The 16,584-nt window shown below is 42.9% G+C and overlaps 2 protein-coding genes across 3 annotated transcripts in view; one reads left to right on the top strand and one right to left on the bottom strand.

Annotated features, from left to right (window-relative positions):
• Positions 1–635: 635 nt before the first annotated feature.
• Positions 636–7,363, bottom strand: NDUFB1 (NADH:ubiquinone oxidoreductase subunit B1). Its single transcript, XM_003260895.4, has 3 exons — positions 6,192–7,363; positions 2,001–2,145; positions 636–742 (listed from the first exon to the last, which is right to left on the bottom strand). The coding sequence occupies exons 1-3, from the start codon at positions 6,328–6,330 to the stop codon at positions 706–708; spliced, it is 321 nt and encodes a 106-aa protein (XP_003260943.2). The 5' UTR covers positions 6,331–7,363; the 3' UTR covers positions 636–705.
• Positions 7,364–8,214: 851 nt separating this feature from the next.
• Positions 8,215–16,584, top strand: part of CPSF2 (cleavage and polyadenylation specific factor 2) — a 39,791-nt gene continuing 31,421 nt past the window's right edge. For both annotated transcript variants that reach the window (XM_030803169.1, XM_030803168.1), the window contains exons 1-3: positions 8,215–8,595; positions 10,661–10,719; positions 15,469–15,653. Coding sequence is in view for 1 of the 2 variants with exons in the window: in XM_030803168.1 (XP_030659028.1) it covers positions 15,505–15,653 (149 nt within the window). In the remaining variant the exon portion in view is untranslated. The remainder of the gene's footprint in view (positions 8,596–10,660; positions 10,720–15,468; positions 15,654–16,584) is intronic.

Raw genomic sequence — 16,584 nt, 5'->3', positions numbered from 1 at the left:
AGCAAAATTTTACATTTTGATAAAGTACAACTTACTGATTTATTAAATTAATTCATGTTTTGTGTGTTGTATTTTAAAAATCCTTGCTTCCCGTGTGTATCCTACATTAGAAAAAAGGGAAAATCTTTGCCAAAGCTAAGGTCACCTAAAATTTTCAGTATGTGATTTTTGTCAAAATCTTGGCATCATCCTTTTTAAGTCCCATTGAAGCACAAGGTTTGAAATTTTTTTCTGAAAAATACATGATAAAAAATTTGCTCTATGATTTAATAGTACTGTGGTCCAAAATGAGAAACAGCAAATTAAATGCTAATCATAAATTTAATACCAATGTATACAATCAGGTACCTGTTATTATTTTATTTATTATTTATTTTTGAGATGGAGTCTCACTCTGTTGCCTGACAGGACAGGTATGTGCCACCATACCTGGTTAATTTTTTGCATTTTTAGTAGAGATGGGGTTTCACCATGTTGCTCAGGCTGGTCTGGAATTCCTGACCTCAGGTGATCTGCCCGCTTCAGCCTCCCAAAGTGTTGGGATTACAGGCGTGAGCCACTGCGCTGGGCCCTAATAATTATTTTTTAAGTATGCTTGTTACTAGAAGGACTACCTTTGTATAAAAATAAAGACATTTCAGGTTCTTCATGTTTTTATTTCTCTCAGAACTTTAAAATGTGAACATTCGATAATCCAGCCAGTCTTTACTTCCAGGTAACTTCTTCACTGGGTTGCAAGTCCCTGTGTGGAAAGCAAAAAAGGAAGAAATGGAAAAACTGTAAATAAAACTGTGATACCAGATAAAAGGGGAAGTCAGAAGAACGATTGCAATATATTTTTTTTTTTTTTTTGAGGCGGAGTCTGGCTCTGTAGCCCAGGCTGGAGTGCAGTGGCGCAATCTCGGCTCGCTGCAAACTTCACCTCCTGGGTTCAAGAGATTATCCTGCCTCACCGTCCCGAGTAGCTGGGATTACAGCTGTGTGCCACCACACCGAGCTAATTTTTTATATTTTTGGTAGAGATGGGGTTTCACCATGTTGGCCAGGCTGGTCTCGAACTCCTGACCTCAAGTGATCCACCTGCCTCGGCCTCCCAAAGTGCTAGGATTACAGGCGTGAGCCACTGCACCTGGCCAATATTTTATTTTCTATTACACTGATCCATTTAAAAAACTTACATATTAGATTCATCATATTTATTCTTTTCATTCATGAATTTAACTTTTACCATACCGTTAGCTTCATTTTTCTGGGTTAAAGAATTGTAATTACTTAGTTTATCTTTGTATGAAAGCTATTATCTCTGCTCAGTGAGTTCATTCAAAATGTTTTCTAAACCCTTTCCAGCTTATTTTCTCTTTCTTGAAATCCCTGATTTGTAAATCACTTCTACCATCTCTCCATACCCACTGTGGATGCTGCTCACTCCTCTTGCCCCTCAAGCTTCCTCCTACCCAGCTGTATGCCCACTGGCAGGCATCCTGTCTTGTTAACTGGAACTCTCTGCTGCCAGAGGAGCCATCTCTAGAGGCACAATGGGACTAGGCAGCTGCCAGTTGCTATCACTCTACCACCCGGTCTAAAGCTCTCAGGTAGTGTCGCTAAGAACACAGCACCTAGCTGCTGTTATTACTATTTATCTCAGCTATAGCATGTCTTAAGTAAGATAATATATGACAATATATGTGGAAGCTGTGTATAAGCTAGGCTTTGGTCAGCTACTTTTAAACTGTTTCTGTATTAAAATGCACTTTTAATTAAAAAAAGATGATACTTTCAAAGACCTGAAACAGCCTATTCATTAAATGAAGACTTTACATTCTAGAGGTAATCATATTGTTTTATCCAAGGATTCAATAACAAACAAGACTAAAAACAGTATCATTTGACTCTAAGTCCTCAAGGGGGAAAAATTACCCCTTCTATTTATTTTTGGCACACATCAAAAAGAATATTCCCCAAATTTGGCCAATTGCTGGTTTAAAAAAATGCAGACTAACCTTTTAAATAACATACTCTTGTTCCGGAAGGCAGTTAGCCGTTCATCACTCTTTGTGTCCAAATAATATCCAATGACAAATCCCATGGGGACAAGAACATGAACCCAGTGGTCTCGCACAATCTGAAGTAAGTTCACCATGATAGCTAAAAGAAAAAAATATATCAGAAATACAACTGCTTTTTTTGTTTTTTTGAAATAGCTTTCAAATTGCATCTGGGCCGGGCGTGGTGGTTCATGCCTGTAATCCTAGCACTTTGGGATGCTGAGGTGGGCAGATCACTTGAGATCAGGAGTTTGAGACCAGCCTGGCCAACATGGCGAAACCTCATTTCTACTAAAAGTACAAAAATTAGCCGGGTGTGGTGGTGTGCATGTTATCTCAGGAGAATTGCTTGAACCTAGGAGGCGGAGGTTGCAGTGAGCCAAGATCGTGCCGCTGTACTTCAGCCTGGGCGACGGAGCAAGACTCCATCTCAATAAAATAAATAAATTGCATCTGAAACAAGAAGATGATAGACATAGATGTAATAGATGTTAAAAGCCTAATAAGCTTCTTTGTTTGCCTGGCATCAGAATGTAGTATAATACTTTAAAATCTAATTGATGAAGATTACATACGGGACAATGATTAATATAAAATTACACTGCACTGGGTCTATTTATTAAATTTTACTACTAGCTTCAATAGTGATGTGATATGATACAGAGCAGAGAAACAGCAAGGGTATGTAAAAAAATTCTACCTGCAACAGCTGATTGTTTGCACCCTCCTCATGTTGTTTTGGAAATTTTTTTTGTAAAAGAGACAAGATCTTGCTATGTTGCCCAGGCTGGAGGGCAGTGGCTATTCACAGGCACTACAGCTCTCAACTCCCAGGCTCAAGTATTCCTCCTGCCTCAGCCTCCCAAGTAGCTGGGACTACAGGCATACACCACTGCACCTGGCTCTCATTTAGAACTTTTACATGTGTAAAACATATTTAGAACCTCTCACAATGCGAAAACAAATTTAATACAATTTTGCCAGAGATGGAATTCTTTAGGTAAAGCTGTAATTACTGAAAACTAAATTTAGAAAGGAAATTAAAAGATATGAGAGAAAAAAAAACTATATTCAATAATGTCACTGCAGATATGAATATAAATTACTCTAGAAAAGGTAAAGGGGCCGGGTGTGGTGGCTCACGCCTGTAATCCCAGCACTTTGGGAGGCTGAGGCGGGTGGACCACAACAAGGTCAGGAGTTCGAGACCAGCCTGGCCAACATGGTGAAACCCTGTCTCTACTAAAAATACAAAAATTAGGTGGGCATAATGGCTCATGCCTGTAGTCCCAGCTACTCAGGAGGCTGAGGCAGGAGAATTGCCTGAACTCGGGAGGCAGAGGTTGCAGTGAGCTGAGATGACGCCACTACACTCTAGCCTGGGGGATAGAGCGAGTCTCTGTCTCAGGGGGAAAAAAAAAAAAAGGCAAAGGGAGAAGAAAACTTACTTTTATAGAGTGACTACTAGGTGGCTCATGCCTGTAACCCCAGCACTTTGGGAGGCTAAGGCGGATGGATCGCTTGAGCCTAGGAGTTTGAGACTAGCCTGGTTAACATGGCAAAACCCTGTCTCTACAAAAAATCAAAAATTAGCTGGGTGTGGTAGTATATGCCTGTAGTCCCAGCTACTCCGGAGGCTGAGGTGGGAGGATTGCTTGAGGCCAAGAGACGGAGGTTGCAGTGAGCTGAGATCACACCACTGTACTTTAGCCTCGACAACAGAGCGAGATGCTGTCTCAAAAAAAAAAAAAAAAGACTACTACTTTACTAGGTACCAGAGCCATCACATATTTCTATACGTAATGTGAAATAACTATTATTTACATTTTACAGATAAGAAAACAGCTTAATCCAAATAGCTATTAAGTACAGAGCTGGAGTTCAAATTAAGCTTCACCCTACAGTTCTGGCTCCTATTATAGCTCATGCCTAAGAAACCCCTTCTTGAATTGATGTTTATGGTACTTAAAAGCTTTTAAATGCTGAGTTTCCAGAAGGTAGATGAGGAGGAACAGAACTATAGGTTTTTCCTTATCCAAAATGCTTAAAGTGTTTTTGATGTTTTGATTTTGAAATATTTGCATACACATAATGAGCTATCTTGGGGATAGGACCGAATTAAAACATAAAATTCATTTGTGCTTTAAATATACCTTATACACATAGCCTGAAGGTAATCTTATATGAAACTTTTTTTTTTTTAAATAGTCTCGCTCTGTTACCTAGGATGGAGTACAGTGGAGTTATAATAGTCCACTGCAGTCTTGAACTCCTGAGCTTAAGTGATCTTCCCACCTCAACCTCCTGAGAAGCTGGAGCTACAGGTGCTAATTAAAAAAAATTCTTTAAAAAACTTTTTTTTTTTTTTGTAGAGACAAGATCTTGCTATGTTGCCCAGGCTGGTCTCAAACTTGTGGCCTCAAGTTTCACATATGGAGGCATTTTGGATTTCCAACATTCTGATCAGGGATGCTGAACCTGTAATAGTCATCATGTGGAAAATAAATTGCACTAATTTAATAAAAACATAGTTGGATTGCCAATTTTCTGTAAAAATTCGTGCATACAGTTGAATTCAAAATACACCTGTGTGCATTTGGACTAAACTAATAAATCATGTACAATGACTGAGAAGACATATGACAACATCCTAGAAAGACAATCAATACATTATTGCCAACAAAAGTGCTTAGCACTAAGCTGTGCTAGGACTATGTAGACTGAATTTCTGCCTCTCCTCTGACACTGGCATACTTATACAATTCATATTTTTTCTTTCTTTTTTTTATTTTGAGACGAAGTTTTGCTCTTGTTGCCCAGGCCGGAGTGCAATGGCGCGATCTTGGCTCACCGCAACCTCCACCTCCCGGATTTAAGGGATTCTCCTGCCTCAGCCTCCCGAGTAGCTGGGATTACAGGTATGCGCCACCATGCCCAACTAATTTTTTATTTTTGGTAGAGACAGGGTTTCTCCATGTTGGTCAGGCTGGTCTTGAATTCCCAACCTGAGGTAGTCCGCCCGCCTAGGCCTCCCAAAGCGCTGGGATTACAGGCGTGAGCCACCGCGCCCGGCTTTTTTTTTTTTTTTCTCTCTCTGTGGCCCAGGTTGGAGTGCAGTGGCGCAATTACAGCTCACTGCAACCTCTGCCTCCCAGGTTCAAGTGATTTTCTTGCCTCGGCCTTCCGAGTAGCTGGGACTACAGGCGGGTGCCACCACGCCCGGTTAATTTTTGTATTTTTAAGTAGAGATGGGGTTTCACTGTTGGCCAGGCTGGTCTCAAACTCCTGACCTCTTGATCCGGCCACCTCGGCCTTCCAAAATGCTGGGATTACAGGCGTGAGCCACTAAGCCTGGCCATACTTTTTTCTTTTAAAAGGCAAGGTGGGCCAGGTGCGGTGGCTCACGCCTGTAATCCCAGCACTTTGGGATGCTGAGGCGGGTGGATCACGAGATCAGGAGTTCGAGACCAGCCTGGCCACCACAGTGAAACCCTCGTCTCTACTAAATATAAAAAAAATTAGCCGGGTGTGGTGGCGGGCACCTGTAATCCCAGCTACTTGGGAGGCTGAGACGGGAGAATCGCTTGAACCCGGGAGGCGGAGGTTGGAGTGAGCCGGGATTGCACCATTGCACTGGGTGACAAGAGTGAATCTCCGTCTCAAAAATAAAAATAAAAAAGCAAAGCAAAAGGGTAAGCGCATCATTTTGGTGCAACGGTGTCGGCTCAAGAGGATTTGCGGTTTGGAAGAGAGCGAGGTTAGCAAGAAGACAGAAGGCTGGGACTTGGACGAATGTAAGCTGCTCGCGGAGGGGAGGCAACGTCTTCCCTACTTCAGGCCAGGCGTGGGATCCCGGCCGGTCTCCTCTCCAGTCCGGTTAGCGGGCGGTCACTGGGTCACATCTCTACGGACGTTTTCCTGTTATGACAGCCTCAGAAAACCCTTTCCAAAAGCTCCGGCCCGGAAATCCCATCCTCCACCCGAAGAAAACCCCATTTTCCTTTCCCGTCGCCTTCGTTCCGAAGCCCCGGGGAAGCCCAGACCACCCTTCCACACAGGCACAGCACCGAGGGCTTGCCTAGAACCCTCCCCGCCACCCTCGCCGTGATCTTCGTCGCGGCGGCCCCCCGGGCTCTCCAGACCCACCTGCAGCCTCAGTGCCGACAACGACCCCGAGACCAAGGGCAACGGGGAACTCAGCCACCGGCGCCAGTGGAAGCTGCGACCTCGGGACCTGCCATTCGCCGCGCCCGCACGGAACAGAGGGGTGACGCCAGCAAATCATACTACTTCTTCCTCCTCAGGGTTGACTCCTCTCATTTTTTTTAGCTTCCAAACATTACCAATAATTTCTGAATAAAATTTCGCTCCACGCAGACGAGGCGTGCAGGCGTGAGCGCCGTCGCCTTCCCACAGCACCGTGCCCACCCCCCGGAGATGGTCTCGCCCTGGGTCCTCCTCGTCTCCGCCGCTAGTCTCCAGCTCCAAAATGGCGGCCGCCACTGTGGGGCTTCTGCCGGCCGGTAGTCTCCGGCCCTGCTGAGCCAGCATCGGCTTTTCTACCTCTTGAACCTGGATTCGCCTAGGGGTTGGGAAGGGCAGTGGACGGCGTTGGGGGAGGCCTGACGAGGCAAGTGAGGGCGGGAGAAAGGAGCGAGCCTCTGGCTGGGGAAGGCGGCGTCATTGGCCCTCTGGGAGCGCCGGGCCCCGACTCCGACTCGGTCTCCCCCGAGGACTCACCCCCGCCGCTTCGGCTGCGACTGTCCCGGTCGTTCGCGGCAGAAGTGGTCAGCGAGGGAAAGAGAAGTGACTTCTCCATGGGTTTCAAGCTCCCAGCTGTTTTGCGGCAGCCCGTACGGTTCCCTCCCGGGATCTTCTTCCCTCCTTTCTGCTTCCCCTTTCATCTTTTGGCGCTGGAGGAGTTAAACCGACGCCAGCTTTAGCTCCTTGGCCTCGTGGCTACGGCGTTCTTAGCCTCCCCCGCTCGGGCTCTTCCCGTCGTTTTGGGTTGAGAGACCACGAGGTTACTAAGCTCTGGACACCGCTTAGGCGTCCTTGTAGTTCATCGGCTCCAGAGACCTTTCGGATGTTTTTTCCACACTGTACTAAAAGGGTCTCGGCCCTTCGCGCCCTCCCGCCATCGCCCTCCAGCGCTTCCACTATCACTGCGAAGTTCTAATTCTTTTTTGACTTCGTACTATATTTTACGTGCTCTTTAGAAAACAAGAGGTCAGACTGTAACCCTGGAAAGTCTGGCCTCCTGTGACCAGGCGAACCTGAGCTGTCATTTATACCCATCCCCTAATTTTTAATTTTACAATCCCTTTAACCCCCCTTTTTTTCTTTCTTTTTTTTTTTTTTTTTTTTTTTTTTTAATAAAGACGGGGTTTCACTATGTTGCCCAGGCTGTTGTCGAACTCCTGGGCTCAAGAGATCCTCCCATTTTGGCCTGTGCTGGGATTCCAGGCGTGAGCCACCATGCCCGGCCTTGCAACCCCAGTATGAAACGGCGGCTCTCCCTCAGCTGACCCGGAAGAGACTTCCCCACTCAGTGAGCTCCAGGGCTAACCCAAACTCCTGTTTTCCCTTGGATTTTGCTTAGTTCACCTTAGTTGTCATCAACATGCACGGTCATGATTTTTTATTTTTTATTTTTGAGAAGGAATCTCGCTCTGTCGCCCAGGCTGGAGTGCAGTGGCACGATTCTCGGCTCACTGCAACCTCTACCTCCCGGGTTCAAGTGATTCTCCTGCCTCAGACTCCCGAGTAGCTGGGACTACAGGCGCGCACCACCACGTCCAGCTATTTTTTGTAGTTTTAGTAGAGACAGGATTTCACCTTGTTGGCCGGGATGATCTGCCCGCCTCGGCCTCCCAAAGTGCTGGGATTACAGGCGTGAGCCAACACACTCGGCCGATTTATTATTTGAGACGGGGTCTCGCTCTGTTCCCCAGGCTGGAGTGCAGTGGTGCCATCTCAGCTCACTGCGACTTCCGCCTCCTGGGCTCAAGCAATCCTCCCACGTCAGTCTCCCAAGTAGCTGTGGTCACCAGCCCAGCCACCGCGCCCGGCTACTTTTTTGTGTTTTTAGTAGAGAAGGGGTTTTGTCATGTTGCCCAGGCTGGTCCGGAACTCCTGAGCTCAAGCGATCTGCCCTCCTCGGCCTCCCAAAGTGTTGAGATTACAGGCGCAAGCCACCGCGCCCGGCAACATGTACGATCATTATGAAGAGGGCTAGTAACTGTGAGATATTTGCGATGAAGTAGTATCTGTCAAAACCAGTGCTCTGAAGCAATTTATGATATGATGAGGCTTCATACCTTCTTGCAGTACCCATTTATGCTGCCTTGACCACTGAAGTTGGTATTGGGTATACAAAGGTGATCACTTTTACTCCTCTACATTGAACATTCAAGAAATACTTTATGTGCCTCCTTTATAACAAAATAACTAACTTTGCCTAGGGCAACAAAAAGGCTTTATAAAGGAGTAAATATGTCAGCTGGCTCATGTAGCATCAAAAGGAATTTGCTGAGCTCAACAGGAGAAGGTAATTTCGGGATTCAGTACAGGAATACAGAGCTTTGAGCTTTAGCATACTTAGGGAGAGTGGATAATCAACCTGCTTAAGCATTTAGTGCACGAGTGATTGGTGAAGCAAGAGGTAGGTTAAGATCAGCTTGTGAAGGATCTTGGTTTCCAATAGGGAGTTTAGATTTTATTCAGTAGTTAGCAGGAATCCAGTGGATATTTGGTGCAAGGAGTGAGCAGGAGGATATTTGTTTTTTTAGGATGGTCTCTGACAGCTCTATGGAGGATCAACTGGGAACAGAAAAACTAGATGAAAAGAAATTGGCAATCATTCAGGTAAGGCAATGAGGGCCTCCACGGAGGCAGGACATGAAGGAGGTCAGACACTAAGTAAATGTCAAATGGGATTCACCTGCTGACCGCCAAGTTAATGGTAAGAAGGTGACTTGAGTTTTTAGTCTGGGAGAGTAAATGGTTGGCAATACTATTAAAACTTAGCCTGAGACATGTACATAAACATAGGATGGTGCCAACCTGCACTTTAGGGGTGACAACATGATGCTCTATAGTGTAAAGCATTGATTTTTATAGTCTGGAGTCTAGATCTGCACTGATACAGTAGTCTCTAGCCACATGTAGCTATTGAGCACTTCAGATGTGGTTAGTCTAGTTGAAATGTGCTGTAAATATAAAATACACAGTGGATTTTGAAGATTTAATATGAAAATGTAAAATATTCAACATGATTACATGTTGAAATAATGTTTTGGTTCTATTGGGTTAAATAAAATACATTAAAATTCACCCATTTCTTTTTCACTTTTCCATGTGGCCATGAAGAAGTTAAAAAGTACATTTGTGGCACGCATTATATGTCTGTTGACAGAGCTGTTCTAGTCTAGACTAGATGTGGGAATTTGTAAGGAGGTGGAATATGAGCTGGGCCTGAAGACATTGAACAGTGATGTCAGGGTGGCTTCCTGGCAACCTCCATTGCCAGTTAAGGCATTTGGTTTGTCTTTTCTCAAGCAGTAAGAAGCCTTCAGAGATTTCTGAGCAAGGGGTAATAGGTGCAGGATATTTCTGGAGATGAATCTGGTAGCAGTGTTTAGGTTGGTTGAAGGGAGGAAAGACTGGAGGCAGAGAAACTGAGAAACCCAAACATCAGGTAGTGAGGCCTTTCCTGTATTAGGGTACTGGCAGTGGAATAGAAAGGGAATGATGTGCAAAGCATTCCTGAGGGAAGAATAATCAGGAGCTGGTAATAATAGACTGTCCCAGAAGTGAAGAATCAGCATGTAGCATTTCAAGCCTTGGTTACTTAGATAACAACTAATATATTAATGTCGCAGAGCTATAAAATACAATTTGAGACTGAAGAAATTTGGTCCCAAGATAGAATCAGCAAAGTTAGGAGGGAGTGGTCCACTAAATACTTTCTCTTTTTATCTCCCTGCTTTCTGTGTCATATCAATCATACACACCAGCTAATATCCCCAACCAAAATACAGAATTACCTGTATCATGCCATCTTTCTACTTGATAATGAGTCTTAAAGTATTTCTGTTGCCTGCAAGACTAGGTTCAGTTTCCAAGGCCTTTCATTATCTGGCCCCTTTCTGTTCATTAGGCCTTATCTTTTATTTTTTGCTTTTGTGAATGTGTGCCAGGCTAGTGTTTTCACTGGTACTTTAAAACTTACTCAAAAGTGCAGAGATCTGAGATCTCTGGTACTCCTTTACTCCTGTTATTCCTCTGTTTTGAGTACCTTCTCTTTGTTTCTACCCATGTCTTACCAATCCTTAGTGAGTAATCTTAAATCCCACCTCTTCTATGATTCTCAATAACATAAGGTAATGTCAACTTAAAAAAAAAAACTTCCTAAATATTTTTGTCTTTTATTATCTGTTTATGTAAGCTTAAGATTCCTAAAATTATGACATCTCTTTTTTAAAAAAGGACCACATATTATACTACTTGCTGCTGCTCCTGATGCCTTAGGGCAAGATACAAATTAAACACCATAATTATAAACAGAATGAAATCATAATACCACATTCATAAGGCTTTTATTTATTTTTTAGATTAATAAAGAACTCTTCAGAATTCCTGGTGTTTCATCATATATACGACTGAGATATCAGTAAGTAGTGAATGTTTGATAAAGATATAGCTTTATTATGAATAATTGTAGTGAAAATATCTTTTCATCTGTTGAAATATTGGTCTGTCTGCAAAACAGTTTTAATATGAACTTACTCAGTTCTAGCTGCAAGATACCTTGCATGTTACTTCATAATCTAAATGAAGAAAGTGGGAATTAAGGAAGACTTAAGTAGAAAAGAGTTTCCCTTAGGCCATTAATATAATTGTGGTACAGTAAGCTTTTTGACAGGGATAATTTCCAAGGTCCTTTCCAAAATAGTATTTATAAACGTTTTTCATCAAATAGAGAATTAATGTCTTTGTACCCCAAATAAGAACACATGAAGGCTAGGCGTGCTGCCTCACACCTGTAATTCCAGCATTTTGAGAGGCCAAGGTGGGCAGATCGCTTGAGCCCAGGAGTTAAAGACCAGCCTGGGCAACATAGTGAAATGCTGTCTCTACAAAATATTAGCCGAGTGTGGTGGTGTGTGCCTGTAGTCCCAGCTACCCAGGAGGCTGAGGTGAGAGGATCACTTGAGCCCAGGAGGTTGAAGCTGCAAATGAGCCATGATTGCACCACTGCACTCCAGCCTGGGTACCAGAGCAAGATCCTGTTTCAGGAAACAAAAACAAGTCAATATATTTTAAATTTTAACTTACCAACAGTTATTTATTGAACAACCACTATGTGCAGGGATGTGCTAATGTACTAAGGATAAAAAAATGGATCAAGCCAACTCTTGTACTCAAAGAGCTCTCCCAAGCAAGGGCAAATACATGTAGATGGGTTCTGTTTATGGTGTGGTAAGGACAGTGAGCTTATTTAATACTAGCCATGCCCCGTTCCTTCCTTTAAGAAACATTTATCGGCTACCACTGTATGTTAGGCACTGTGGAGGCGCTGGAATGTAACTGTGATGAAAACAGAAGGTCTTTACCGTCATGGAGTCTACATTCCAGTGTGGGCACAGGAGGGGAGAAGGTGACAGACAAAGCAAGTAAATAAATAAGTAGCAATTAGAGAGCACTAAGTATTTTGAGGGAAATAGAATGATGTTGTAATGGACATGAAGAAGGACTTTAGGGTGGTCAGAGAATGACTATCTCTGAGAATGACTCAGAATAAATTACAGACAGGGAAAATATATAAACAAGTTAGAGGTTTTGGTCACAGTGAAGAGAAGAAAATTTGAGGAATATAATTAGTTGTTATGAAAGTATATCACTGGAAGTGTTTTATAAAGGTCGTTGATAAACCTCTATACAACTTAAGCCAATGGACATTTCTCTGGCTTCTCAGACTTAGTGCAAATGGGAGGTGAGGAAGTGGAGATACATCTGTGGACAAATATTCTGAGAAGTTTTGCTGTGAAAGGGAAACCCAAAAATGATGCAGTGGTTGTTGGGGGTTGAAGGGTTAAGAGAGGGTTTTTATAAGTTGGGAAATTCTAGAGTATTTTTATAAGCTTGTGGGAATGATACATCAGTGATATGTTGATGCAGGGGAAAGAGTGAATGACTGAAGATGTCAAGTCTTTCAGAAGGTAAATAAGAATGGGATCAATGGCACACATAGAGGGATTGGCCTTGGGTGGGAGCAGGACTATTCTATACAACAGGAGACCCAACAGTGTACATGCAGATAGGTTAACAGATGTAGTATCTGGAAAATGAGAAATTATTGTCTAATTTTATTTTCTGATTGAAGAATGAAATGAGATTATCAGCTGAGACTGGGGTGGAGGGAGGGATGGGTGATCTTTGAACAAGGAGGAGGAGGTGTGGAATAGTAATCTCAGAAATTGAAAGTCAACCTACTGAGAAAAGTCAGATTGAAGGGTAATACTTACGGCCTGTTTGAGGCCTTTGGCCATGAATTTAAAGAGCAAATAGCATTAGCCAGGTGTGGTGGTGGGTCCCTGTAATCCCAGCTACTCGGGAGGCTGAGGCAGGAGAAATACTTGAACCCAGGAGGTGGAGGTTGCAGTGAGCTGAGATCTTGTCACTGTACACCAGCCTGGGTGACAAGAGTGAAACTCTGTCTCAAAAAAAAAAAGAAAAAAAATGGGCCCGGTGGATCATGAGGTCAAGAGATGGAGATCATTGTGGCCAACATGGTGAAACCCCGTCTCTACTAAAAAGAATTAGCTGGGCGTGGTGGCGCATGCCCGTAGTCACAGCTACTCGGGTGGCTGAGGCAGGAGAATCACTTGAACCCGGGAGATGGAGGTTGCAGTGAGCCAAGATTGTGACACTGTACTCCAGCCTGGCAACAGAGTGAGACTCCGTCTCAAAAAAAAAGCAAATAGCACAGCTGTAATTCTCCTCCATATCCCATCCCCCCCACCCCTGCACAATTGGAGTTAATCAGGACTGGGGTTTTGCCAGCCTAGTAGAGAGAAGGACTAGAGGAGCAAGACATTTGAGTGTTTGCAAATAATCTTAACAGATCATGAATTGAAGATGAGGACCTGAGTAAAAACAGGAGGGGGTCATGGATAGGGAAAAAGTAGTTAGCGAATTAGAGAGATACCACTGAGCCCAGAGGAGTTTTGCAATGGGAATACTAGAGTAAGTAAGGTGTTAGAGAATGAGATGCTTGAAGTGAAATTTTGAAAGTAGTACAGTTACTGGTAGTGATAAGATCTCAGGTGTAATCGTAGTGGTGGGTGGCTGAAGTGAAATGAAGATTATTGGAGTTGAGGAAGTCAAGGAACCAAAGGTCAGTATTGAAGTTACTGAGAGGAACAATGGGTCATGTAAAAGTCCTCAGTGAATGAGGCCAGGTTAATGCCATAGTGAAGAGGAAATGTGGAAGACTAATAGTGAACTGCTGGGTAGCAAGAGCTTTAATGGGACTAGACTATTTGAAAGGAAGGAGAAGACATGGTTTAGAAGCTGCAGTGAGGAGCAAGGAACACATACCTCCTGCTTTTCAAGTACAGGGGATACAAGAAGTTAAAACAACAACAACAAAAAACCTTGAGAAGGCTGTAACAGAAAGTATGATTAGGGAACAGCCAGGTACCTGGGAAGACAAGCAGGTGAAGAGATTTTCAGAGAAGCAGTTGCAGTTACAGGTGAGTATAATCATAGTTCCAGAGAGCATCCTGAAACGATCTGAGAGGGAGAAGAGGTAGGGGATTAGGTCTTACTAAGAGATGTACACATCGTTGATAATTGATAACCTAGCAGTCTTGTGATTTTGGCTGTCACTCAGATAAACAAGGCTGGGAGATGTGGTGGGTTTAGCAGCCTCTGTCAGCCTCTTATGAAAGGTGGATATTCAGTTTACCTTAGTTTGTTGATGGCTTGAGTAGTGGTAAGAAATTATTAGGTAACTCGGTGGCCTTCTCTCCTACTTGCATAGTTAGCCAGGAAAAGCTCATTTATTTTAGGGAGCTAAAATCTGAAATGTTGCTGTGGAGTTGAACTTTGTTAATGAATATTTTCATAACTTCTGTTTAATAGCACACAGTTCCAGGTTCTAAATCCCATTTTTTAAAAATGTATATATTTTATTTTATTTGTTTTTTAAATACAAAGTCTCACTCTGTTGCCCAGTATAGGGTGCATTTTAGGGTCTCACTCTGTGCCCAGTCTAGTGGCGCACTCATAACTCACAGTAACCTTGAACTCCTGGGCTCAAGCAATTCTCTCATCTAGGCCTTCTGAGTAGCTAGGACTACAGGTACATGCCACCAGCCAGTATTCTTATTTTTTTTCTTTGTAGAGACAGGATCTCACTACATTGCCCAGGCTGGTCTCAAACTCCTGAACTCTAGCAGTCTTCTTGCCTTGGCTTCCCAAAGTGCTGGGATCACAGGCATGAGCCACCGTGCCTGGCCTATAGATGTGTTCATGTTATATTTTCCTGAAGTATATGTAGTAGGCATCCCAATTTGCATTCCATCAGATATATGTTGAGCGTGCATCAGATTCCATTTAGGGAGTTGCAAACATGCCAGCTATGTTTTTTAGTTGCTCACATTCCAATGCAAGGGTTCTTAATGTTAAACTCCCTGAAAAGTTTGTGAATTTCTCCGTGTATATGTCCTCTTGCTTTTTGTTTGGGTGTGTTAAGAGTTGGTGGGGGAGAGGGGAGGGTGCATAGGTTTTTATCAGATTCTCAAGGGGGTCTATTTAAGGACCACTGGTCTAATTAATAGGAGAGAAAGACATGTAAACTAATCATTGTAATACAGTGAAATCAGTGCCATCACAAAGCAAGATAAAAGAGGAACAGATTCATCTTGAAGGATGAGTTCATTAATTCCTAAACATTTATTTATTGAGGAACTTGGATGCAGTAGTATCTGTTATAGGTAATTTATACATTATTTGAAATACTTCAGTATCCTTTTTACATATATATTAATACTAATGTTTTATGGACTGAGATACATAGGTGAGGAAAGTTTAACTTTCTTCAAATCATGTAGGAGTAGATTCATATATGGGTCTATTTGATTGCAACATTCACCACCCCACTAGGGAGCCACTAAAGGGCTCATTGTGTCTAAGATTATGTTTGTGCTTTTAAACTTGGCAGTGACTTAATAAACTTGCTTTCACTTAAGAAAAAAAGTAAACTTGGCAGTGATGGAAATGGGCCTTTAAACTGCTTTTCGTGTTAATGGAATTTCTATGCACTTAAATATTTGAAATAATTTTAATCAATTTGTCTATTATATATGCTAGACTGTGCTTTTATGTTTAATTATGTTTTCATTTCACTTGAAAGACCCTTCTAGCTTGCTGTTTCTGGACCAAAAAAAAAATGACATCTATTATCAAATTAACTACCCTTTCTGGGGTCCAAGAAGAATCTGCCCTTTGCTATCTTCTCCAAGTTGATGAGTTCAGATTTTTATTGGACTGTGGCTGGGATGAGCACTTTTCTATGGATATTATTGATTCCCTAAGGAAGTAAGTTACATTTCATAATTCTAGGTTTTTATTAAATCAACTTCTCTTTTCTGTACTGTAATACCATTTCGATGTGATAAATATTGCCTTTCTACACTAGTTTATAGCAAAAACCAAAAGATCGAGACCATCCTGGCTAACATGGTGAAACCCCGTCTCTACTAAAAAATACAAAATAATTAGCGGGCGTGGTGGCGGGTGCCTGTAGTCCCAGCTACTCAGGAGGCTGAGGCAGGAGAATGGTGTGAATCCGGGAGGCGGAGCTTGCAGTGAGCCGAAATCGCGCCAGTGCACTCCAGCCTGGGCAAAAGAGCAAGACTCCATCTCAAAAAAAAAAAAAAAAGCTGGGACAAAAATCCGTTATAAGTATGTGGCCATATAAATATCCTCTCCTTAATAATTTCTGAAATTCTTCTTTTTTTTTTTCTTTTTTTTTTTTTTTTTTTTTTTTTTTTTTTTTTTTCTTTTCTTTTTTTTTTTTTTTTTGAGATGGAGTTTCACTTTTGTTGCCCAAGCTGGAGTGCAGTGGCATGCTTTTGGCTCACTGCAACTTCTGCCTCCAGGGTTCAAGTTATTCTCCTGCCTCAGCCTCCCAAGCAGGTGAGATTACAGGCATGCACCACTCGCCTGGCTAAGTTTTTGTATTTTTAGTAGAAACAGGGTTTCACCATGTTTAGCCAGACTGGTCCCGAACTCCTGACCTCAGGTGGTCCACCGACCTTGGCCTCCCAAAGTGCTGGGATTACAGGCCTGAGCCACCATGCCCAACCAATAATAATTTCTGAAATTCTAAGCTGAGTTCGTGAACTTAAATTAATAGTTTGCGACCAGGCGCAGTGGCTAACACCTGTAATCCCAGCACTTTGGGAGGCTGAGGCGGGCGGATCACTTGAGGTCAGGAGTTTGAGACCAGCCTGACCAAGATGGTGAA

The sequence above is a fragment of the Nomascus leucogenys genome, chromosome 22a (assembly GCF_006542625.1).
Source record: "Nomascus leucogenys isolate Asia chromosome 22a, Asia_NLE_v1, whole genome shotgun sequence".
NCBI classification, from domain to species: Eukaryota; Metazoa; Chordata; class Mammalia; order Primates; family Hylobatidae; genus Nomascus; species Nomascus leucogenys.
Note: the sequence above shows the minus strand (reverse complement) of the source record. Positions and strands in the feature narration are given on the sequence as shown.

Bases quoted from the DNA above. Each gene is read 5' to 3' on its own strand.
- NDUFB1 (XM_003260895.4), bottom strand. From the start codon at position 6,330: ATGATTTGCTGGCGTCACCCCTCTGTTCCGTGCGGGCGCGGCGAATGG. The intron at 2,146-6,191 runs GTGGGTCTGGAG...TTTTTCTTTTAG, and splicing joins TGTCGGCACTGAGGCTGCAG to CTATCATGGTGAACTTACTT. The intron at 743-2,000 runs GTTAGTCTGCAT...CTTTCCACACAG, and splicing joins AAGAGTATGTTATTTAAAAG to GGACTTGCAACCCAGTGAAG.